General features: G+C 39.9%; 3 protein-coding genes across 3 annotated transcripts; all 3 read left to right on the top strand.

Moving 5' to 3' along the window:
* On the top strand, positions 314-3,410 carry LOC8067083 (F-box/LRR-repeat protein At3g48880). The gene is made up of 3 exons (XM_021458963.1): positions 314-623; positions 1,661-2,030; positions 2,503-3,410. Exons 2-3 carry the CDS (start codon positions 1,672-1,674, stop codon positions 3,110-3,112), a joined length of 969 nt encoding a protein of 322 aa, XP_021314638.1. The 5' UTR covers positions 314-623; positions 1,661-1,671; the 3' UTR covers positions 3,113-3,410.
* Positions 10,721-13,513, top strand: LOC8067084 (membrane steroid-binding protein 2). Its single transcript, XM_002464374.2, has 2 exons — positions 10,721-11,205; positions 12,877-13,513. The coding sequence occupies exons 1-2, from the start codon at positions 10,898-10,900 to the stop codon at positions 13,238-13,240; spliced, it is 672 nt and encodes a 223-aa protein (XP_002464419.1). The 5' UTR covers positions 10,721-10,897; the 3' UTR covers positions 13,241-13,513.
* On the top strand, positions 16,330-18,879 carry LOC8067085 (membrane steroid-binding protein 1). The gene is made up of 3 exons (XM_002464375.2): positions 16,330-16,537; positions 16,631-16,913; positions 18,209-18,879. Exons 1-3 carry the CDS (start codon positions 16,360-16,362, stop codon positions 18,525-18,527), a joined length of 780 nt encoding a protein of 259 aa, XP_002464420.2. The 5' UTR covers positions 16,330-16,359; the 3' UTR covers positions 18,528-18,879.

The following is a 24,599-nucleotide window of genomic DNA, read 5'->3' on the forward strand; positions in this document are numbered from 1 at the left end:
TATTATCCAACCATGGACTAACTAGGCTCAAAAGATTCGTCTCGTCAATTTCGATCAAACTGTGCAATTAGTTTTTATTTTTGTCTATATTTAATACTTCATGCATGTATTTAAAGATTTGATGTGATGGGGAATCTTGAAAAATTTTTGGTTTTTGGGTAGACGTAAACAAGGCCTTAAACATCAATCAGCGCCGGTGTATCCAGCGTGGAAAAACATAAACACGGCCAGCCAGCACAGCAGCAGGGCGCGCCACGGTTCGCGGCTTCACGCGGATGCGCCCGCGACCCGACCCAACCCGTTTTTAACCACGCCTGGCCCCCCTCCCCGTGGATCCCCTACCCTTCGTCGTCCCGGCCGAGAGGGAGGCGCGGCCCCAATTCCTACCGCCTCCGGCCGCCATCGCCGCGGCCGGGAAGACCTCGTCTATCGCCTCCGCCGAGCACAAACGCCGCGCGGTCACTCCCTCCATGTTCTCCCGCGGCCGAATTCTCCACGCGACGCGCTCCGCACTCGGCTGCTTCGTGCCGGCGCCCCGCAGCGCCGTCCTCTCCTCTCCCCGGAGTCTAGTGTGGGCAGAGATCCGTCCTGGTTTGGTCTCGGTCCGATTCCTTCCCGTGCAGGTAAGCAGTTTCTCCGAGTAATTCTTAGCTCGCTGGGATGGATTCCTTTGTTCTTATTATCTCGAACAACCAAACCCAGTTTTCGGCCATTTCCATGGCTCAAGTCAAATTCACCTTTAATTTAATAATACTCTCGGGTTTTGTTCCTAGTGATTCACCATCCCCGATTTCTAGTTGTGATTCCGTCAAATTTGTAGCCGCGATTTTTTTTTCTTATGCGGTAGTCTGCAGCTGTTCTCATTAGGGGTTCATTTTCTTCTAATCTGTCTCGGGGGAGGGGCCCCGGGGGCCTCATAGCCCTGAATTTAGTAGGGTACTCGGGTTGATCTGTGTTTCGTTTGTGTTATTTTAACAATCGTCTGGTCTATTTCTGTAGTTTTGCCATAGTGATTTCAAAATTTCTCTAGCAAAACTGCATGCACTTTGTTCGGTCTACTGCTGAATATATTTGCAGGGATGCGAAAGCTTTTGGATTCGTACTCACATGTGGGATCAGGGGTTAGATGGAATTTTCATATATCGTATAAAATTCTACTGTGTCAGTGGTCTACTAACCATATATACTGTCCTCAGTGACGAACATCTTCATATTGTGTTGGTGAGATTGAAGAAGAAATATGAAATAACTGTAGCCACCATTCCTTAAGCTTAACCTGATCCCCGAGCACTAACACCCCTCACTCACCCACACACACACACACACACACCCAAATAAAAAAAACCAATGACGCTGGTAATTTCCCCATAGTTTCAGTGGGATTCAACATTGGAAGGTACAATGTTGAGAAATATATTTATTGTGATTCTACTGCCTACTTCACTATTGTTGATCTCCACAGTCCAATACTAGTAAATGTACCATTCTTAGAAGTACAATTTGTGGCAGTGTATATTTCAGTGATATTGGTCCTGTGAACTTTAGCTCCACTGCATGTACATCTTTTGTTTGTTTATTAATTCACGCTTGCAATGGCTGTAGTATGGCGATTGGCCAGATAATTAATTTTATCACTGATTGTATTTCTGTTCCTTTTCAGGATTTTTGTTAATGATGGGGGAGAATAAATGGATGGGAAAAAGATGGGAGGACATGGACACTGATGTCCTTGTGAAAATATTCAAGGAATTAAATTTGGTTGAGCTGTCACCGGTATCTCAAGTTTGTCGTTTGTGGCGTTCGGCCTGTTCAGATCCACTTATTTGGGGCACTCTTGACTTTGGATTGTTAAAATCCAATTTTATTCAGACAAGAGCATCACCATATATTTGGGTTGATGATAGGTCTGACAAGAGACTTGCAAGAATACTACGTGTGGCTATGGCAATTAGCTGTGGGAATGTCAATTGCATGATATTCCATTACAATTTGTTCATGAAAGATGAGCACCTTCATTTCATCTCAGAAAGGTAACAACAGCTTGTATGTTTTATCAATGTTGTGGTTCCACATTCCTTTGTTGATGTGTCATATATTGATGTGTGATATGTTGCATACTACGAGTTGATTTTTCAACACGATAGTTGAACCATCTTTTATGGTTTTCTATAGAAATGGCCAAATGGGTGCATGTACCTAGTGTTGATATATGAGCTCTGCAGTTGAATCTTGCATAACATTTGTGCATTATTATCACGAGTAAATATTCTACGTTTGTAAATTGCAACTATTCTTTCATGCACTTAGTGTTAGTAAATTTGGATAGTCGCTATTTCATAGCCATTCAAACCAGGTGGGGTTCTAGGGAAAGCTGTTTCCTTGAGTTGAATCTGCTCTTGTTTCTTTGGTACATTATTCTTCTGACTGAATATATCTTGTTGGTCTGTGGTCTTGTTTCATTGAAGAGGCTAACGCTATATATTCTTGCCTGATGTCTAGCAGGTCTCCTCACCTAAAACGATTGGTTATGCCAGCATGGAACCGCATCACCAAAGTGGCAATATGTCAAGCTATCCAAAGGTGGCAGGAGCTGGAGTCCATGACAATGCCTACCATTGGACATCCTCCATATATTATGGAAGAGATAGCAAGGAGCTGCAAGAATTTCACAGAACTTAAGATCATGGGCTCATTTGATCAACAATTTGCCTCGGCAATTCTGCAGTTCCTTCCAAAGTTGAAAGTGCTGAGCCTTCGTTGCTCTAAAGTGTCCATGGATGCACTCCAGTGCTTGCTGAACTCTATGGAATATCTTGAGGTTCTGAATATTTCGCACTGCCTGCTATTGGTCATTGCGGCAAATGGGCGGAAGCAAGTGGTTCATGAACTGGACAGCCAAATTTTCGAGAGAGCTTCACGGCTGCGTGAATTCCACTACTGCCAGAGTAGGTTGTGCGTCGCATGCCAGCGGATGGTGGTGGACGAAGGCATCATGCGCTGGTACAGGTACGAGGATTGGTTTTGGCGTCGGGACGAGGTGAGGTCCCTTGATCTGCAAGATTATGGGAAGCTGTTTGATGCTGGTTGCGAGAGGTTGACGTCTGTGGAGTAGATGCTAATAGTAATAGGGGAACAAAACCCGCCTCCTCAGTGTAGAAACTTGTTCACTGGCATTCATAAAACATAGCAAGCGACGATCGAGTTGTGACAATAGATAAATAATAATATCGACAACAATGTGCGTGAATGGGGTGCGCGTGTGTTTAGCTAGTGTTGTAAATCCATGAATAGTTCGTCTTGTTTGGAGTTTGTGATAGCAGCCAGTATGGTGACAAGAGTGCACAATTCTGCTCAATTTGTTTGGTTTTATGTGATGCTGAATTGGACATCAATGATAGTGTTTGGCTTTATACACTGTAGCGTAAAAGGCTAACCCTGCTAGTCCTAGTTAGTCGTAACGAGTCCCGTGCTGGTTCTGTTTTTTATATATACAAAGAGAGAGAGAGAGAGAGAGTTATTCACCACCTCTGTCTCTGGTCAAAAGTCTGCCCTACTCTTTTTAGGCCTTGTTTAGTTCCAAAAAAATTTTGCAAAATTTTTTAGATTTCCCGTCACATCGAATCTTTAGACGCATGCATGGAGTATTAAATATAGACGAAAATAAAAACTAATTACACAGTTTGGTCGAAATTGACGAGACAAATCTTTTGAGTCTAATTAGTCCATGATTAGACAATATTTGTCAAATACAAACGAAACTGCTACAGTGTCGATTTTGCAAAAAATTTTGGAACTAAACAAGGCCTTAGCGCCTTTGATTTCTCGTGTAGTGCATTCTGGATGGTTTGAGCTGGTTTTCAAATTGAAGTGTTATGATCCTAGCTTGTTCCAGTGTCGTCTTGTATTAAAGATGCAGTGACGTCATTACAATGTGACGTCATTGCAATTATTTGATCATTGATTCCCCTTTGCTCTCAGGTAATAATACTAGTATAAAATAAGGTAGCATCTCGCGAAAAAAAAAAGAAACAGATAAATGAGATAGCATCACACGGCCTTTTAAGCGGCCAATCGCCATTAGCAACGTCATAAGGGAAATCGTGTCGTGGCAAAGTCACTATATCTCATTATATCAGTACGCCAAGTGCACTTGCACGTCACAAATGACACAATTAGCTTATACTCCTATGGCCTTGTTTACTTCCAAAAAATTTTGCAAAATAGGAATAGTAGCATTTTCGTTTGTATTTGATAAATATTGTCCAATTATGGACTAAATAGGCTCAAAATATTTGTCTCGTCAATTCCGACCAAACTGTGCAATTAGTTTTAATTTTCATCTATATTTAATACTCCATGCATACGTTTAAAGATTCGGAGAATTTGGAAAATTTTGCAAAATTTTTCAGGAACTAAACAAGACCTATGTTGTAAAACAATATTTATTTCAAAGTAAACATGCCGACAATTATCCCTTTTTAATTAACGTCCCCTTTGATACTTGGCGACATGTGAAGCGTATTACACGTATACTTGGCGACATTTCAAAGTATAAAATAAAATGGGTGGGGCGCACCGGGGCACATTGTTATGTTCGGAAACAAATATGATTTCACCTGCGCGAAGAAAATTCCCAGCTTACCACATGACAACGACATCGTCTCATTGTCCAAGCAACAAAAAATATATATAGATAGCCGATCAGTTGCTGTCAGCCTAGTGCTCTCGTACAGTATCAGAAATACTAGGCCTTGTGTAGTTCTAAATCTTTTTACAAAACGAACACGGTAGCATTTTTGTTTGTATTTGACAAATATTGTCCAAACATGAATTAACTAAGTTCAAAAGATTCATCTCGCAAATTACAGGTGAATTGTGTAATTAGTTTTTATTTTCGTCTAAAGATTCGATGTGATGGGAAATTTGAAAAAATTACAAAATTTCTTGGGAACTAAACAAGGCCTTAGTTCTAATTTTTTTTGCAAAATAGACACTGTAGCATTTTCGTTTGTATTTAACAAATATTGTTCAATCATGGACTAACTAGACTCAAAAGATTCGTCTCACAAATTACATGTAAACTGTGTAATTAGTTATTTCTTTTATCTATATTTAATGATATATATATATATATATATATATATATATATATATATATATATATATATATATATATATATATATATATACGGTAATTCCGTTGTACACTTACGAGTATTTACACCGATCTAAGATGGCAACTATCGTCGTGTCCAGGAAACGGAACAGAGACGTCTGGGTGTGAGGTAACGTAGGAAACAGAGATTGTGGAGGGTGCGGTTCGGCCCATATACTCTCCTAACGGGTATATTATTTTAAGGCAAGTATAATACATATATATTTTTTTGAGGCAAGTATACGTGCATGCTGATAATTACCATAAAAAACGGATTTGGTTTAAATTGTTTCCTTTTGACGTTGGGCTGGGCACCTGTCTTTTTGAAATATATGTGTATTAAATAGTAGTATATGTATATACCAAATTTTTAAAAGTATGGTTGCATACTTTAATAAGGACAGTAGGTATTTTTATTAATATTAATTTATATTGTTTTACGTGAATAAGTATGGACACATACTTTAATAAGAAAATTAAGTATATTTATATACTTATAGAATTTGAGAGTATATCCATATAGATGATCATTTTAATGTTTATTTTTAGAGTATGTACCAAATTTTTAAAAGTATGGTTGCATACTTTAATAAGGACAATAGGTATTTTATTAATATTAATTTATAGTGTTTTATGTGAATAAGTATGGACGCATACTTTAATAAGAAAATTAAGTATATGTATATACTTATAGAATTTGAGAGTATATCCATATAGATGATCATTTTAATGTTTATTTTTAGAGTATGTACTTTCGTCCATATTTTTTTAGTAGTGTAGTATATACTCGAGCATCTTAGAAGGTATGTACATGTGAGTATGTACTTTCGTCCATATTTTTTTAGTAGTGTAGTATATACTCGAGCATCTTAGAAGGTATGTACATGTGAGTACAATTTTGAAACGAGCTAGACATGGCAGCTGCCGGCTAGTCGTAATTCACGGGATCTGTTAACAGCGTATCGTTATATTTTTGAATTACTGTATATATGGGTACGTCCGCATACTCAGGTGCAATTGGATTATATCCAAACCCGTGGAGACATCACCGACCCACCTAGGTCCGGGCGCGACCCCCTCGCGTGTGTGCGTGTAGTTACTCGTACGTGTAAAAGAAACTCATCCTATATATATATATATATATCGTAAGATTCGATGTAACGAGTAATCTGAAAAAAAATTATAATTTTTTTTGAAAACTAAACAAGGCCCTAGTGCTTGTCTGCTTGATGACGTTTTCCTTTTTGGAGGGACTGCTACGGTTTTTTTAATTGAGCAATGGTACTCCTACGCATCATTTTTAGCAGAACCTTTTTTTTTTTCATAACACAAGCAGAATTTTTGGCCGGAGAGACGCACCGCGCAGTATGCTAGATCTGCCTAGTGAGGCAGTGCACGCCTCCCTTGATCTCTGAGCATGATGGGCGTTGGCCAACGGCCATTCCAGGGTACAGTACTCAACAAAGGTGTTGTTTAGGTCTTGTTTAGTTTTCAAAAAGTATCTAAAATTTTTTAAAATTCTCCATCACATTAAATTTTATGAAACATACATAAAGTATTAAATATAGACGAAAATAAAAATTAATTACACAGTTTATCTGTAATTTGCAAGAGCAAAACGAATCTTTTAAGTCTAGTTAGTTCATGATTGAACAATATTCATCAAATACAAACGAAAGTGATACAATATCTGAAATCAAAAAGTTTTGCCAACTAAACAAGACCTTAGGCCTTGTTTAGTTCCATTTTTTTATAAAATGGACACTGTAGCACTTCATTTGTATTTGATAAATATTGTCCAATTACTAGACTTAAAAGATTCGTCTTGCAAATTACAGGTAAAGTGTGTAATTAATAATTTTCTTAATTTATATTTAATGCTTCATGCATGTGTCACAAGATTTGATGTGACGAGAAATCTAAAAAAAATTGCAATTTTTTTGGGAACTAAAGAAGGCCTTAATTGATCTCAAAATCCAAAACTTTTTAAGATTTTCCATTGCACCGAATCTTGCGGCACATACATAGAGCATTAAATATAGATTAAAAAATAATTAATTATACAGTTTGCATATGATTTATGAGACAAATCTTTTTGAGACTAAGTAATCCATAATTAGACAGTTTGTTAAATACAAACAAAATGCTACAGTAGCCAAAACCAAAACATTTCACCAATTAAACAAGGCCAAAGTGACAAGCAGATGGGTCTGACGCTGGAACAATCACCATGGCCTGTTTGGATCATGAGAATTTCAAAGGATTTTCAAAGGAATTGATATTCCTGTAGTTTTGGTACTGTAGCTATATTTGGATCAAAGGATTCATCGGTTCGTTTGAAAGGAAAGATTTCTATACTTGTACGTTTTGGAGGAACTTTAAAATCCACTGCAACCTCATGGTTTCCTTTCCTGTGCAAAGTCCGAGACAAGAGACAGTGCGCGTCATCTGTGGTCGTATGACCATGCATGCATCTTGCAACTACTTGTTTAGCATTACGTCAGTGAAGCTTTGATTTAGCAAGAGAGAAGAAAAGTGATAACAAGATACTACAGGACATTGATAAGGAGGCGCCGCTATTGAGTGATAACAGGATACAAGTAGAAGAGAACACTAGTGTGCAACAATTAATAAAATAGAATTACTTTTTGGTTCTTATATTTCTACTAGCAAAACATGCCCGTGCGTTGCAACGAGAGAAAAGTTAACTTTTAAACCTTAATGGAAAAGGACCATGGTAATGATATAATTTCTATTTATAATTTATCCTTTGTATAAAACTTGAAAATTGTAATTTATTTTTACGATGAGTATGATATCCATAATATAACTTAGTGTTGTCATTAATACGACAATACCTTATTAAATTTGTATTAAATTAAAATATAACCTCGAGTGATTTTTTTGTTGTCATGTTCTAAGACAAAAAAAGTTAGACTATTTACCCGATTCCGGTTACAGACCTTGGCGTAGATACGAAGGGCCCGCGCATGCTCTCAGGCCCAAAACTAAAAGGCTGAAGGCCGAAACGACAAGCCTTTATCTCCTCCGTCCTTCACGTGAGCTATTGATTCTGTTTCAACCTCTATCTCCTCTGTTCTCCAGCTCGCTAGCCCGCCGCCCTCCACCATCTCTGGCAGAGGGCCCTCCTCTTGTCCTCTTGCCACTCTAGATTGGCACCCGCGCACTCCTCTCTCATTCGAGCGCCGCCAGTCGTGCCCCGCCTCGTGCTCACCTCCGGCAGTGCGTGCAAACCTTCTTCCTTGTTGTGGTCGTGCTTCTCTCGTTCTCTATCCTTGACGTGGTGCAAATCCGGTGAGGGGCACCTGCGGCCGAGATCTGGTGGGAGGGCACTGCGGTGGCGACGACACGGAGAAGCACGGCTTCCTCGCCGCCCTCGGCCTCGATCTCGTCGTCTTTACCATCAACCCCGCTGAAGAGGTGGCCCCAAGCCGCGCCGCCCCAGGCTGGGATGCACGGAGGACCTGGGCGTGTGCCCGGTGGGAGGCGACGACATGGGCTGGCCGGCGAGCGCAGAGGCGTCGTGGCGGTGGACGGTAAAGGTATAAATATAGATTTGCTCTTCTTGTTTGTAGAAATTTATGAATCCATGTTATGTGGTCTGATCTTGTCTCTGGTTGTCTCGATTTATATCTAGATTTTATCTAGATTTGCTTCTTATTTTTTGGAAATTTACGAATCCATGTTCTAGTGCCTTTTCCTCTGTATTTAGATTTGGTTTTAGATGTCTTTGAACTTGATGCGGATTCAAGAGACGAAGAGAAAGCCTGCACTGGATGCATCCGTATTAGAAATTGTCAAGGTTGTAGAGTTCTGAATGGAAACTGAAGAGCCCGTGAAGTGCGCAGGCACGGTGGGGAAAAAACACGGGGAAGAGGACAGACGAAAATTTTGCCAGACGAAAACAGAGGCTGAAATTTTGCCTCTTTATTATTAGGTATAGACATGTGTAGTCCCGTGTTCCAAACACCTATAAAATTTTTGTGTTCTTCCTTTTCCTCTGTTTTGTTAGTGCATTCCTATTCTTTTTCTATGCTTTCTTCTATTCCTATGTTTTTTATTCCTTCGTTCCAAACAGGTCCTACCTTAAGGGTCTATTTGGAAGACATGGGCCTTGTTTAGTTTCAAAAAAATTTACAAAATAAATACTATAGCACTTTCATTTGTATTTGATAAATATTGTCTAATGATGGACTAATTAGACTCAAAATATTCGTCTCATAAATTACAGGCAAACTATACAATTAGTTATTATTTTTATCTACATTTAATGTTCCATGCATACGCCACAAGATTTGATGTGATAGGGAATCTGATTTTTTTTTTTGCAAAATTTTTTAAGAACTAGTAAACAAAGTCCAAAAGCAGTGTAAAATACAAATCCATAACTTTTTACAGGTGAAACTGAAAGAACAAAAAGATAGGAAAGTTCTAGAGGGCAGAAGGGTGACTGACCCCAGAGGTCAGAAGGGCTGTGTGGCCGTCGTCAGCACTTCCGTCAGCAGGAAAGTTCTAGAGGCGTTTTAGCCTACCCTGCCAACCAATGGCAAGCGCAGACCAGGAGTTGGCTTCATGTTCGGCAAAGTACAGACCGTCGCCCTATTTCGACTCTACATAGAATTTCCAATGGGTCTTTTAAGGGTGTGGTTAGTTGAAGAAATGATTTGATTTTATCGTCTTCTCATTGTTTGTGTTTTTGTTTGGTTTATAAAAAAGATAATATGATTCATCATCTTCTTATTTCTTTTAAACTAATAATTACTAATATATACATAAGAATTGATTTGATTGTACCAAAATTTATGAAATGAACTACTTTCGTTTGGCTGAGAAGCCATGACAGAAAGTACTGTTGGTTGATTTATTTTAAAAGAAAAACACTCTAATAAGCTAAACGAACACTTTAATGCCACATTCTTCGGCACTACTTCAATAATATTTTTTATTAATAACAAATCAATATCAGTATCGTAAGTTAAATTTCAACGAAACGAAGGCGCAAGTCACGTGAATTCCAATTGCCATGTAAATTCATGACCAAATATATTGATATATAATAATACTGTAATACGGAGTATTCGAAGTGTAATTAAATCCCCGGACAATACGAACACGTAAGGTGTACGTAAATTATCGGAGTAATTTGGTGTTAGACACGTCTACGTATTAGGATTCTACTTAGGTTACCTCAGTGTAAGTTTTATGGCATAGTTTCTAACACATCTATATTTTGAAAATATTACGATATTCTCATAAAACCTTTCATCACCAATTTTTTTATTAATACGATGTCATATCAATATATTTAAAAAATATAAAACTCTAATAAAATTTTATTAAAACTGACCTTACATCTTGCCCCGGATCCGAGGCGATCCAATTGGCAGCAATTATACCTCGAGATCTCCGCTGCACCCACTCGCCAGTCAGGCTATCCGACCCCACTTCTGACGTCATGTGACCTCCCCAGAAAGAGGTCGACCCCCTTTTACGCCTCACCTGAGCGCTGAGAGCAGAGCAGCTCTCTTCCTCCCTCCCTCTTCTATAAAAACGCTGCAGATATTTTTCTCCGCCTCCTCGCTTCCCTTTCCGAGTCGCCCGAAAAGACGAGACTACCCCGCTCCCCGGAAAGTCAGAGTGGGGAGAAGAGGCGGCTTACGGGCTTAGCGCATCGTCATCGCACCTCTACCCACCGGCGGAGCCAGACCACCACAACCAGCGATGGCGGTGGCGGAGCTGTGGGAGACGCTGAAGCAGGCGATCGTTGCGTACACGGGCCTGTCGCCGGCGGCCTTCTTCACGGCCGTCGCGGTGGCGGCCGCTCTGTACCACGTCGTGTCGGGGCTCTTCGCGGCCCCGCCGCCGCCGCCGCCGCGCCCGCGGGAGGAGCCCGAGGCGGAGCCGCTCCCGCCCCCCGTGCAGTTGGGGGAGGTCTCCGAGGAGGAGCTCCGCCAGTACGACGGCTCCGACACTAAGAAGCCGCTCCTCATGGCCATCATGGGCCAGATCTACGACGTCACCCAGAGCAGGTCTGTTCTTTGCACCAAAACCCTGACTTACCCCCTGTTTTCATGACTCGATCGTTGTTCTGGTGATTAGATTTTGCTGCGGTGGCCCAATTCTACCGTAGTCGAGTTAGTATGCATCATGTTATCTATTATTATGCCCTATATATGTATAGAAGTGTCGCCCCTACTTGTTATTGCTGTATGGTTGTTGATGAAGTTGCATAATTGGCCGGCTACGCTGTACTATATGGGTGACCTGACTGAGTATTGCCATATCGGTTCACTGATGGTTAGCTACTTCTCCAAGTTTTCAGATGTAACTATAGATTTGTTTTTTCTGATGATTGGAGTAATCCAAGTGATAAATTTGCTCGAATTTCTGAGGTTTTGAATGCCTTGTCTATTTGTGCTTTTTGATATTGTGGTTTCTGTCTTCCCGGATGATAGGAGTAATCTTGGTTATAAATCTGCTGGAAATTCTGTTTAATGTCTTGGCGCATTCGGGGTCTCAGTTGCCTGGGTGGCATCAAGATGTGGAAAATACCGATCAATTGCTTTGTTTGTTATGGGAGCGTGGTTCAGGTTGCAGCATTTGTAACCGTCTGTAAAAAAAAATAATGTTCTAAGTAGTTGTGCAATATGAACTACAACTATGGTTAGCAATATGAGCTGCCCCTTTGGTTAGCTATGGGATTTCTTCCTTCCTTTTTTTTACGCAATGGTGAAAATTTAACGTGTGAATCGCGGGCAGCTGGTCCACAACAAACTTTTGGGGCCTTGATATCAATTCCCTAATGTTGGTTGGGGTCGCTTTCACTGAATTTTTCTTTGTTGTTCGGTACATCTAATCAATTTTATATTTGATTAGAATCTTTTTAGCACCGGTTGACTGTATGCCATCTGAGATGATGGCTGTAGAGTTGATAATAGAGAGTATATTTGCTGATGATTGCCTGATTCGATATATAGATTCAATGCTTATATAATAAGTTAACGTAGCAAATGTTTACCTGTTGTGCTTGGATAAGTATTCCTTTCATCTGTGCAGCTGGTGTTCTCAGACTTGCCAGTGAAAAGATATCTGGTAAATAAGCTAGGCTTCCTAAACAAAAAAAAGGTGGTGATATTTTTGCTTGTAAAGCGTTCTGATTCAATGGGAGATGAGGGCTACTTTTGGATATGCTTTTTATTTGGCCCTGGTTGCCCGGGAGAATTAGTGAAAGCTGTTTAATGTTTTTTCTTTTCAGTTGCTTTATTCTTCTTTTTAGAAGTTCGGTGGTTAGATCTGGCAATAGAATACTATATGTGATATCTCTTAGCTAGCCCTTGGTATGCAAGATGCAGTTGCAGCTGTACCCTTATTTTGTGGTGGGATTTGTGTTTTAAAACTTCTTAGATCTGTTATTATTATTATATGCACATCTATCTTTGATTGTGCTTGTACTTTCACAATCACAATAATTCCACATTGCACAGCTGTCCATGCGAAACACATGGCCACTTTTATATTATGCATGCTTATGCTTATTTTATTCAAGAATAGTATGTTCAGTTGTGAATTCATTTCAGTGACTTACATGTCAGAAATTTGTTGTGATGTTCTCTTACGGTTCAAATCCCCCCTCCTTTCACCTTCTAACTTCATACATATTGAGTTCTGTATTTATAATGTTTATTAATGACCCTATGCAGAATGTTCTATGGACCTGGCGGACCTTATGCCCTATTTGCTGGTAAAGATGCCAGCAGAGCCCTAGCAAAGATGTCCTTTGAGCCACAGGATCTTACTGGCGACATCTCTGGCCTAGGCCCATTTGAGCTTGACGCCCTGCAGGATTGGGAATACAAGTTCATGAGCAAGTATGTGAAGGTTGGTACTGTCAAGAAGACTGTCCCTGTTGAAGACGGCAGCACCGCAAGCACGGCCCCTGAAGCCAGTGAGGCCACCACTGAGGCTGAGAAGGCACAGACAACCGAAGAGAAGCCAAGGGAGGTATCTGCGGAGGCGGTAAAGGAGAAGGAAGCCCCATCTGATGAAGGTGCCCAGGAAAACTAGAGCTTTTCAGAGCCTCCTGTGTATGCAGCAATAATTCGACATGGTCCCATTCGGTTCGTGTCTGGGCCCTGCTATCCTCTCGTATCAGCAGCATGGCCTGTGTAATTGGATATGTCATCTGTACCAGCGCCATGGCTCTTGAGGTCCTGGTGCTTTATATTGTTATTATAGCTGTCGTTGCAGATTTTAAGACCAGATTGTGCGCCCCTTGCTCTGTTTGATCGGATAATCGGTGCTCTTTTTAAATGAGTTATTTTATTTGTACGTCAGAAATTCCTCAGTTCCTCCTCACCCATTTAGTAGGAAAGCAATCAATATAGGTGGTCAGTTGGTTAAAATAATCTTATTAATTAGTCTCTGTTTCAAAGTGTAAGTTGTTTTATACATAAAGGAGCCGCTTTTCATCTCTGTACTATCTTCCTTTTGGCAACCTTTGAGGGCCATGCAAATACATAAAAATGGGATACCGTCTTCAAAGATTCAACCCAAAAAGTAGCCCATATAGATGTATATGATGTGTTATTTGGTTCTCCCTATGGCCTTGTTTAGTTCCCTAAAAATTTTGCAAAATTTTTCAGCAAAATTTTTCAGATTCTCTGTCACATCGAATTTTTAGACGTATGCATTAAGTATTAAATATAGATAAAAATAAAAACTAATTGTACAGTTTAGTCAGAATTGACGAAACGAATCTTTTGAGCCTAGTTAGTCCATAATTAAACAATATTTGTCAAATACAAACGAAAGTACTACTATTTCTATTTTGTAAAAATTTTTGGAACTAAACAAGACATATATGTGAGGAGATTCTATTTTTGCATGCTCCATCGGTTTGTGCAATTATTCATTGTCTAATATTACTGAATTTGGCATATAACTAGTATAGTTTTGGGCCTGCTTCGAGGATAGTGTAATATTGACCGTTAAATAGGAATGAGTTGCAATGCATAAGTCATGCTGACGGGTAGAAACGAAACATGGAAGCACACAGCATGACATGTAGATATATAGGTTCCTTGCAAGGTTTCGCACACGTGGGATATGCCATGAAAATGTTGGGAAAGTCATGTATTCTGAAATGTGTGATTGGTGTCAAAGATCTTGGCTTCGAGTCAGAATCATGTGTTCTACGCCGGCCTTGTTTAGTTCCAAAATTTTTTGCAAAATAGGAATAGTACAACTTTTGTTTGTATTTGACAAATGTTATCTAATTATAGACTAACTAGACTCAAAAGATTCGTTTCGTCAATTCCGACCAAAATATGCAATTAGTTTTTATTTTCGTCTATATTTAATACTTCATGCATGCGTCTAAAGATTTGATGTGATAGGAAATCTGAAAAAAAATTACAAAATTTTTTTGAGAACTAAACAAGGTCTGAATGGCATGGGAAAGTCGAAGTTGTCTTGTGGTCTTGCGGAGCTTTGTCAATTCATCGTACCGTCGTACAAGAGTTCCTACTCTATATTCTTGAAGGTCTTAGCTCCTGTGAGTTCTTGGCAGTATTGCGGAGAAAGACTCATCCCAAGTTTCTCTGCAACACGATGGTGACTTTGCTCCAATTAAGGCCTTGTTTAGTTGGCAAAAATTTTGGATTTTGGGTACTGTAGCACTTTCGTTTGTTTGTGGTAAATATTGTTCAATCATAGACTAATTAGGGTCAAAAGATTCATCTCGCGATTTACAGACAAACTGTGTAATCAGTTTTTGTTTTCGTCTAAATTTAATACTCCATGCATATGCCGCAAGATTCGATGTGACGGGGAATCTTGAAATTTTTTGGGAACTAAACAAGGCCAAGTCAGAGAAACTGAGCCCTTGTTGCACACCGCTGCCCACCGCGCCGGCTGGCACACCCCTAAGAGCATCTCCAAGAGATTAGCCAAAAATACTAGCTAAATTTACTGATTTAGCTACTCTCTAAAATAGATTTGACAAAAAAAATATTAGAGTACTCCAATAGACTCTGCAAAAGATGGCTAGTGAGGTAGGCTATCCAAAAGTAGAGAGCAAATATGGTGGGATGAAGAGCTACTAAAATTTGAAGAGTCATTTACAGAATTTGTTAGAGACGTTTTTCCTTCAATAATAGCCAAATATACCTTTAGAAAATAATTTGGCTAGTCTCTTAGAGATGCTCTAAGGGGCTGGTTGGTTGCCCTCCTCGGGCCATCCTGAGCTCCATCGTCCCAGCACCACTCGGTGCATTTGGCCATGTTTGGATGTCTGGCTGGTATCATTTACCTATTCCGTCTCATTCATCTTCAATCCTTCATCCCGCACGCCTTCGTCTTTTAAAATTTTGCCTCCCATATGAGCCGGGACGGTGCGGTGCAGCCATGGTATAGAGACCTACGTGTCACACACTCAACTTCTATTCATACATGCAACCAAACAACGTAGCTTGTACTGGATCAACAACCAAACAAAAACACGACTGGACCCATCCTGGACCGGCTCTCCATCCCAGCTCCTCATCACCAAAACAACCAATCACCCCCTAACTAATTCCAAATGAAAAGTTGTTTAACTGGCACAAAGAGTGTGAACGAGAATTAGGTCAGTTTTAGTGTGAGTTTCATCTGAGTTTCATTCATATTAAATAGGCTGCTAGATAGATATTTTGGATGGCATGACAGTATATTTAAAGAGAGAAGAAATGAGTTTCATCCAGATAAAACTCTCTTGGCACCATTAGAGTCTTGAAATTAAATGCCTATGAAATCATGGAATGAAACTCTCTATTGAGAGTTGATGCTTCATTCAAGTTTTATTTTATTTTACATGACATAGCAACCTTGAAAACAAGATTATAAAACTTTCCATTGAGACACTAGGTCTTGTTTATTTCTAAAAATTTTTGCAAAATAGGAGTAGTACTTTCGTTTGTATTTGACAAATATTGTTTAATTATGGACTAACTAGGCTCAAAAGATTCGTCTCGTCAATTCCGACTAAACTGTACAATTAGTTTTTATTTTCATCTATATTTAATACTCAATGTCCGTCTAAAGATTCGATGTGATAGGGAATCTGAAAAAAATTTTAATTTTTTTTGGAAACTAAGGCATTAAAGGGTGAAGGAGACAATCTCCACTGGCTTCAGCACGTGTTCTGAATGGCTCCTTGCTCCTCCGTCGTCGCCGCACCATCGCTCTCCGCCTCGGCGCCGTCCAGCCGGCGGCGCGCGAGTACGGTTGTATGTCTCCAGGGTGTTCGCCGCAGCAGGGTCGCGTCCTGCCGCGTGCGGTGTAGCGCCGCCGGCGGGCAGGGCGGGGTCAAGGTCCCTGCGAAGCGTAAGCTCCCGCTTGCGCTTGCACTGAATCTCTAATCTCTCGTGCCGATTTTGCATGTAAAAATCCGACCGGTTTTATTGGTGGATGCCGCAGTGTCGGAGCTGTGGGCGGCGGCGAAGGGCGCGCCTCCTCTGGCCGTGCTCGCGGGTGTGGCGGCGGCGGTGGCCGTCTACAAGGTTGGGTCCAGTCTCTTTGCGCCGCGCCGTCCCGCGCCTCGTCGGCTGGAGACCCAGACGGCCCCTCCGCCTCCAGCCCCGGAGCCGGTGCAGGTGGGTGAGATAACGGAGGAGGAGTTGCGGCAGTACGACGGGTCCGACCCCGAGAAGCCGCTTCTGATGGCCATCAAGGGGCAGATCTATGATGTCTCACAGAGCAGGTTGTTTCCTTTGAATCCTTGATTCCTTCAGCTCTGACCTCTAATTATTCATCCATTTCGCCGCAACTCGCAACGCTGCTATGCTTTGTTGTAGCAGTCACTCGTGGTCAATCCGTAGTTTATTCTCTTCACTTGTACAACTGATGCCTTCCAAAACAAGGCGCTTTAAAATGATGAGGCAGTCTTCGTAATTTGTGGAGTTCTTCTGTGCTACTAATGTAAATGAACTGTTCTGAATGTGGGATGTCAAAGAACTGAAGGTTGCGACCAACCAGATGGGCCGAGACTGGCTAGTGGAAATATCTTTGTTTTGGAGGGTGACTGGATTTTGGGTCTGGTTGTCTGGCAGTCAAAGAGGTGTACTGCAATTCTCATAGTATTTAGCCATTGAACTGTCTTTGTGATGGAGCTTCTGATGCTTGGTCTGTAGGTTCAGTTATTGAGTGTATAACATGGTATTTAGCCATTGAACTAATTCTCATAGTGTCTGGCTGCCTATCCTCACCACCACACATATAGGTACTACACTCCTTGGTGTCTATTGACTTGGGACTAGCATATGATATGCCAAAGCAGTAGTTGAAGCAATAAGCCAAGTACATAATTGTGTGAGAGAAAAAACACTCCTTGGCGTCCATTGACTGTGTTTTTGGTTGTATCAGCAAGAACACGGCCATGTCCTTGTTTTGATTTGTCTACAATCTGAAGGTTGCTGATTTCTCCTCATAGATGGTATAACCATGAACCCTATGAGAAAAAGAATGCGTTAAAGATTTGTGCAATAATTATGAAATGTAGGAATGTCCAAGAAAACTCCTGCACATTGTGCTTAATTTCTTCTGAACATGTGCTTAACAACTGTCATTCCTAAATCTTTATTATGTGTGTGAACGAATTTTGTTTTGCTGTGAACTATAAGCTGTAGTGATGAATATATCAGTTTCAAATTTTGTTGACTTCTAATTGAATCTCCTATTTGGTTGGAAATGGAATCATGACTTTCATGTGGTGCTACCGGAAGCTTTTGGAGAGCAACATGTCCATTTAAACATAGTTGCATTGGATTCTCATTCAGCTTATTGGAGCATGATACATAAATTGCTTTTAAACAATTGCTTTTGTTTCCTCTGATGAAAGTAACTAGATAATGTACCAGTTGCAGTTCAAATACCATGGGCCTGTCAAAAAAATTGTCCTGACAATGTCACTGCCAATTTACCATGCATAGCATACTGTGATTAACACTTATGGCATGATATTCCTTTTCCTTTTTCTAACCAATTTTCGCTGTGCAGGATGTTCTATGGACCTGGCGGAGCATATTCGTTATTTGCTGGTAAAGATGCCAGTAGGGCATTGGCCAAGATGTCCTTTGAACCACCGGATCTGAATGGTGATATATCTGGCCTAACGCCAATGGAGCTCGGTTCCTTGAATGACTGGGAGTACAAGTTCACCAGCAAGTATGTGAAGGTAGGAACCATAAGAAGAACAGTGCCTGCTGAAGAGGTTTATGGCAGCATTTCACCTGAAATAAGGGAAGAAGTTACTGTGCCTGTGGTTGAGGCTGAGCTTGAACCTGAGCCTGAGCCGCATGATGGCGATGCACCATGAATAGGAAACACTCTAAGACATCTCAGTTCTGATAGGAAGAGTGAAGTGGAGAGTGGGGCACTGCTGATAATGTTCCAAAGGTAGTCAGAATTTAGAAATAACAGAATGCCTCGTACCTGTTGCATTGCATGGTTGTATGCAAGTATAGTGTCTAATTTACACCAATAGTAGATGTGTACACTGCAGTAGGATTGAATGGTTGTTTGCAAAAATAGTGTCTAATTTTTGCTCCTCCGCTCATGCCTGTCTCTGATGTATAGTTTCTCCTACTCAATGGACGAGAAGCGTCAGAAAAACTATAGATAGATCTTGTGTTGCCTCGTGTTTCTTTAATCTGTCAAGCTGTCACATACTACCTGATTCAACAATGGTATGCGATTCGACTGTACGGAACTAATCATCATTGCACTATTGCCATCAAACATGTCACGGTGTGATCCTTTCACTCTGGAAATGTGCAAAAACACATCTGCATACTAAGATACACTGGCAAGCACCTTGTGTTTTGAAATATAGGAGTGGTGTACCGCGTACTCCACTTGCTTCCTAACCCGTAGCATGAATCTTGCATACCATTCTCTGCCCGTTTGATCACCGAATTGGGTATAGCAATTGTACTTGTTCCTCTATATGCAATTGCAAGACATTGCAGCACTTCCTCGGGCTCAATATAAATTGAACTTTACAGTACGGGTACAGATCTGAAATGCCGAGCGCGTAGGCAGCCTTGACCCGTTCGTATTCCAGCTAAATGCTTTTCCTTTTATTCTCAGAGATGCTTCTGTCACTTTGACCTCTCACGCAACACTTGTGAAAATTCTTTAGAAAAAGCCCACACCACACATCAACAAAAGATAACAGGAAAGGCCCAGTCTCTCCAGCCCACAGCTCAACAACAAGCTTTGCCCGCGCTGCCTAACACTAGTGCTGTAAGCCTGTACTGCTGCTTAGTACCACACCGCCTACTCAAAGACGACAACACCAGCTTAAATAGCCAGTGCCTCAGCGGTTCACTCGCCGAGCAGCAAGCGCCTGCTTGTGACCCGAGCGGGGGCAAACAAGGTGGTGTGGATGCCAATTGCGTCGCGTGGGGCCTGGGCCTGTTGCTGCACTCTGCCGGCCCGCCCGTCCCAAGTTGCGTAGTGGGCCGTGGGCGCTTTGGCGAAGGCCTCGGCGTCCCGGTTCCTAGAGTGGCGGGCATTGCGTTAGGCTGGCCTCACAGAGCAGCGAATACCGCCCGCTTCCAACGGTGGGAGGATAACGGGCCGCTGCGCTCTAGGCTCGCTTAAGGCCCATGCGTCCTCTCTGGCAGACCACCATTTTTTTTGCTTTTCTATTTTTTGATCCTAGGCCTTCTTTTTTTTCTCTGTGATAGCAACAACGGGTCGTTGTTTGCACAACATTCGAAATTAACAAGAAGCGTGTCTGCAGCGAGATACAAGAAGCTAGTAGCATGATAATTTTGTAAAACTTGTTTAGTTCCATCCAAAATTAACAAACTTTTTAAAATTTTTCTATCACATCGAATCTTGCATCACATGTATAAAGTATTAAATATAGATTTTGTGTTAAGTGCATAGACTATCAAATATAGATTAAAAAATAATTAAATATAATTTGTGAAATTAATCTTTTAAGTCTAGTTAATTTATAGTTGGATAATAGTCGTCAAATACAAATGAAAGTGTTATAATATACAAAAACTTTTTATCCAAAAACTAAACAATGCCTAAGTTTACTCTTTGACGCTGCTGTAATGTTTTGCCTTAAAAGGGAAACTGCAGCGGAGGTCACTGATGACGTGCCGAAGCCCGAAAGAAATCCCACGACCTGCCGAAATGGGAGCGTTACATAGTTGGATTCAGCTTTCAGCCTGCTCATTTCCGATTGTTCATCATGTTCATGCAGTGGATTACTGGACTAATTCTTGTTATGCACCAGCCTGACGCAAACATGGATCGAGAATGCGCAATGAGACGAAAGAAACTCGGTGGGGGTAATGTAAATGCTCCAACATTTCTGGGTTGAATGGAAAATGAGATAGAACCAGAAGGACAACTAGCAATATTTATTTGGAATACTCAAATATCATCGAGCACAAATTTGTGTGAAGAAAGACATACCAAATAAAGCTCTAATAACTTATAACCAAAAGTAAAAGATGATCATACATTTCTTCATTGCATTTTGTCCCCCGCTACAAAGATAAATTATGAAAGAAGTGTCAGCATGCTTACTATTTATATAAAACAAGATAATATTAAAAATAAAAATAGAATAACATAGAGGGAAAAGGTAATTTTTGGGAACTTTTCGTTTCATTCATTAAATAGCGTGATCTCCCTTAACAGCTCGGACCGATGCTTTCTTCTATTGTTCCACAGCGAGACCAGCTTTTGAGAATCCGTCTCTACAATGATATGCTCCACGATGTCTTCTGGTATGAGCCACAAGCCATCCACAAGAGCGCTTCTGCTTTTGCCAAGAGGACAGACCCCACCACGGCTAACATTCTGTAACATTTTTTCGTCGACGGTGTTAGGCCTAGATTTTAGATGAAAAAGTATCGGGAGGGGTTTAATAAAAAAACAAATTACATATCTCGTCTAGAAACAAATATACCCCTAATCCATTACAATCCATTTCAATACACTTGCAACATCCATGGCATGCGGCCTACGACATTTGTCCCATAATAAAAAGGGATTATGCTTTTATTTTAAGCTAACCTATTATAAGTTTAACCAAATTTATGGATAAAAAAATTATTATCTACCACACTAAAAAGTTAACTAGAAAAATATATTTGATAATGAGTCTAACGATGTTCATTTGAAATTTAAAACTATTATTCATTATTTAGCATTTGTGTTAAAAAACATATTCATTTGTACAAACTTGGTTAAACTTATTTGACTTTGGGAAAACTTAGAATCTCTTAAATCATGAGAGGTCTAAGCAGATAATATGCCTCGATAGATGTTAATATACTTTTGTATAGCCTTAGATGATGTTTGGTTCAACAAAAGGGATGTAAAATGTTAATGGAGATCATTTCCACTTGTACCTGTTGCAGAGCAATTATTTACAACATCTGTTTGGTTGTCATGTTGGATTCAATGTCATTGATGCCGAAGCATAAGGCGCGAGGAAGCCTTCCCACAGCAGGAGAATTGTTTTGTACTCCCTCCATATTGAATTTAGAAGTTGTTTTGGATAAGGTTTGGGTCAAACATTGGAAACATAAATCATCAATAACTTTTAAATTGTTGAGTTTGCAAATGTGAAAATTAAATGAATAGATTTGTCTTGAAAAATACTTTAATAAAAGTATACCTATATCATTTTTCTCTAAATATTTTTATAAAAATAAGAGGTCAAAGTTGTGTTTTGGAGACCATGTCGCTGTCCTAAACGACTTCTAAATCCGATATGGAGGAAGTAACGTAATATAGCTTTAGTCAAACTTTAAATTATTCAACTTCTTAAAAAATGAGAATTATATTCTTTTATAATGAAGGGAATAATAAAATGAAATGGCCCGTACTGCATAGCAACAAAAATCCTGTAGGTGTCAAAGAGCACATGTTGAGAACTGAGGTGTCATTTGCCGTCCAGTGTGAATTGTGAAAGGCAAGCAGCTAGCGGATCAAAGGAAGCAAAGAAAGAAAGAAAAGAACGACGAGAAAAGGCTCTGGTCAAACTAATGAGTAGGGATCTTCTGTGGCTGGACCTCTTGCATCTGCTGACCTATTATATTCATTCCAACAGGATCCTGTTATGGGATCGGACATCAGAGGGAGGCATCTTCTTGCGAAAAGGAGTGAGTCGTTGTATGTAGAAGATCCAGCTTTGACAAACTGAGCCTCCAACTAATAAAACGTGCAGAAACACAGCTGTACATGTGCGCACCACGGCACCAGCAAAGAAGGTGTCAACCGAAGAATTCTATCTATTTTATTACACACAAACGTGTGTGGGGCATTATATGCTGTGCATAAGCATAGCCGTGCAATGTGCTGCCTCCGTTGAACTCTCTCTAAACTGCCTTCGTTGACAATTTAAAAGTTTATTTTGACAACTCCTCCAGGTCGTTCCAGCACATGTTTCCTCCGTCTCAAAAAATGATGTTTTTAACATTCAGATATTATATTTGACCGTTCATCTTATTTTAAAATTTTCTATAAATTAAGAATAAATAAATAATTATTAAAGCATACTTAATGATAAAATAAGTTATAACAAAATAGCTGATATTTAAATAAAAAAGTTGAATAAGACAGATGGTCAAGATATCTAAAGTCAAAAACGATATTCTTTTTAAGACGAAAGGAGTATGGCAGATGTTATGTCAGCAACCTCAGATTTCGGGCCTTGTTTTAGTTCCTAAAAATTTTGTAAAATTTTTCAGATTCCCCGTCACATCAAATCTTGTGGCATATGTATGGAGCATTAAATATAGGTAACTAATTACATAGTTTATCTGTAATTTGCTAGACGAATCTTTTGAACCTAGTCAGTCCATGATTAGATAATATTTATAAAATACAAACGAAAGTGCTACAGTGGCCATTTTATTCACAATTTTGAAACTAAACAAGGCCCAGGTCATTTTGTACTGCACATATAGATTCTCTCTCTCTCTCTCCATTCTAAAATACTCCGATCCTAAGTTTGTTTTAAGTCAAACTACCATAAATTTAACTAAAAAAAAGATTTACATTTACCATATCAATAAAGTAAATTATAAAACTGCATTCTATAATATATCTAATGACACTAATTTAGTACCATAAATGTCATTATTTGTTTCTGTAAATTTATTGAACTTTGTATAGTTTAATTTAGAAAATATATACTTATATTTCGGAGGGAGCAAGAGATGCCAACAGGGGCATATCTATGTTGAAGCTAATGGGTGCAAGGACACCCACACAAAAACCAAAAAAAAGTAACTATGGTCAAATTTTAACTATTTCACGCCCATATTAAAAATCTATGCACCTACAAAGACAAGTGTATGTTTTCTTCTCTCAAATTTTTCTAGCTCTGCCTTAGATTCAAACCGACACTAGATTGTGCACCATGCACGACACTAGAAACCTCTCTAATGGCACAACCGTAATATATCTAATGATAGTAATTATTATTATTATTATTATTATTATTATTATTATTATTATTATTATTATTATTATTATTATTATTATTATTATTATTATTATTATTATTATTACTATTATTACTATTACTATTATTACTACTACTACTACTACTTCTTCTTCTACTACTACTACTACTACTACTATATAGTTTGATTCATGACGAAAGCTTATTCACTTTGAGGGAGCAAGAGATGCAAAACCAACCAACTCTAGATTGTGCTTGCGCACCATGCACGATACTGAGCTGAGCAGTGAGTCTCTCTCAACGCCACAACCGTCAGCCTTGCCGTGAGGTCACTGTCGTACTCATCAAAGATGAACCCATGCATATAGAGCCTGCTGAACTTGCTCCAAAATACGAGTCGAATAGAAACGGCTCGACAAAAGAAAGTAGGCACAATGCAAAATGTCCTAAACAAGGGATGAACGGAAACGGCGTGTAGAAAGAATGTGGTTTGTGTGTGTTTATATAATAAGTTCACCCAAAAAATAAAAAAAAATCAAGATTTCTCGTCACATCGAATCTTGCGGCACATGCATAGAGCATTAATAAATATAAATAAAAAAATAAAACTAATTGCACATTTTGTCTATAAATCGTGAGACGAATCTTTAAGCCTAGTTACTTCATAATTAGATAATATTTATCAAATAAAAATAAAAATACTAAAAAACTTGCTTTTTATGGCCTGAGACACCAAATATGCCACGGAACAGAGGCCCGTGCGACAGACCCCCGGGGAGCAGGAGAGTGTGGCCACCACGCCGACACGCTTCGCCATCACCATCAGGCGCTGGAGGCTGGCGCGTGAGGCGGCCATGGGAACTCGTGTGCCCACCTCGCAGGCCATACAAAAAAGGGAAGCCAAGCCAAGCCAAGCCAAGCTACGTCCGGGTCCGGGGTCAA

Source organism: Sorghum bicolor, chromosome 1 (assembly GCF_000003195.3).
Source record: "Sorghum bicolor cultivar BTx623 chromosome 1, Sorghum_bicolor_NCBIv3, whole genome shotgun sequence".
NCBI lineage: Eukaryota > Viridiplantae > Streptophyta > Magnoliopsida > Poales > Poaceae > Sorghum > Sorghum bicolor.

Excerpts from the sequence above, each read along its gene's own strand:
- LOC8067085 (XM_002464375.2), top strand. The coding sequence starts at position 16,360 with ATGGCTCCTTGCTCCTCCGTCGTCGCCGCACCATCGCTCTCCGCCTCG. Across the intron at positions 16,538-16,630 it reads GGTCAAGGTCCCTGCGAAGC|TGTCGGAGCTGTGGGCGGCG; the intron begins GTAAGCTCCCGC and ends TGGATGCCGCAG. Across the intron at positions 16,914-18,208 it reads TATGATGTCTCACAGAGCAG|GATGTTCTATGGACCTGGCG; the intron begins GTTGTTTCCTTT and ends TTCGCTGTGCAG.
- LOC8067084 (XM_002464374.2), top strand. The coding sequence starts at position 10,898 with ATGGCGGTGGCGGAGCTGTGGGAGACGCTGAAGCAGGCGATCGTTGCG. Across the intron at positions 11,206-12,876 it reads TACGACGTCACCCAGAGCAG|AATGTTCTATGGACCTGGCG; the intron begins GTCTGTTCTTTG and ends GACCCTATGCAG.
- LOC8067083 (XM_021458963.1), top strand. The coding sequence starts at position 1,672 with ATGATGGGGGAGAATAAATGGATGGGAAAAAGATGGGAGGACATGGAC. Across the intron at positions 2,031-2,502 it reads CTTCATTTCATCTCAGAAAG|GTCTCCTCACCTAAAACGAT; the intron begins GTAACAACAGCT and ends GATGTCTAGCAG.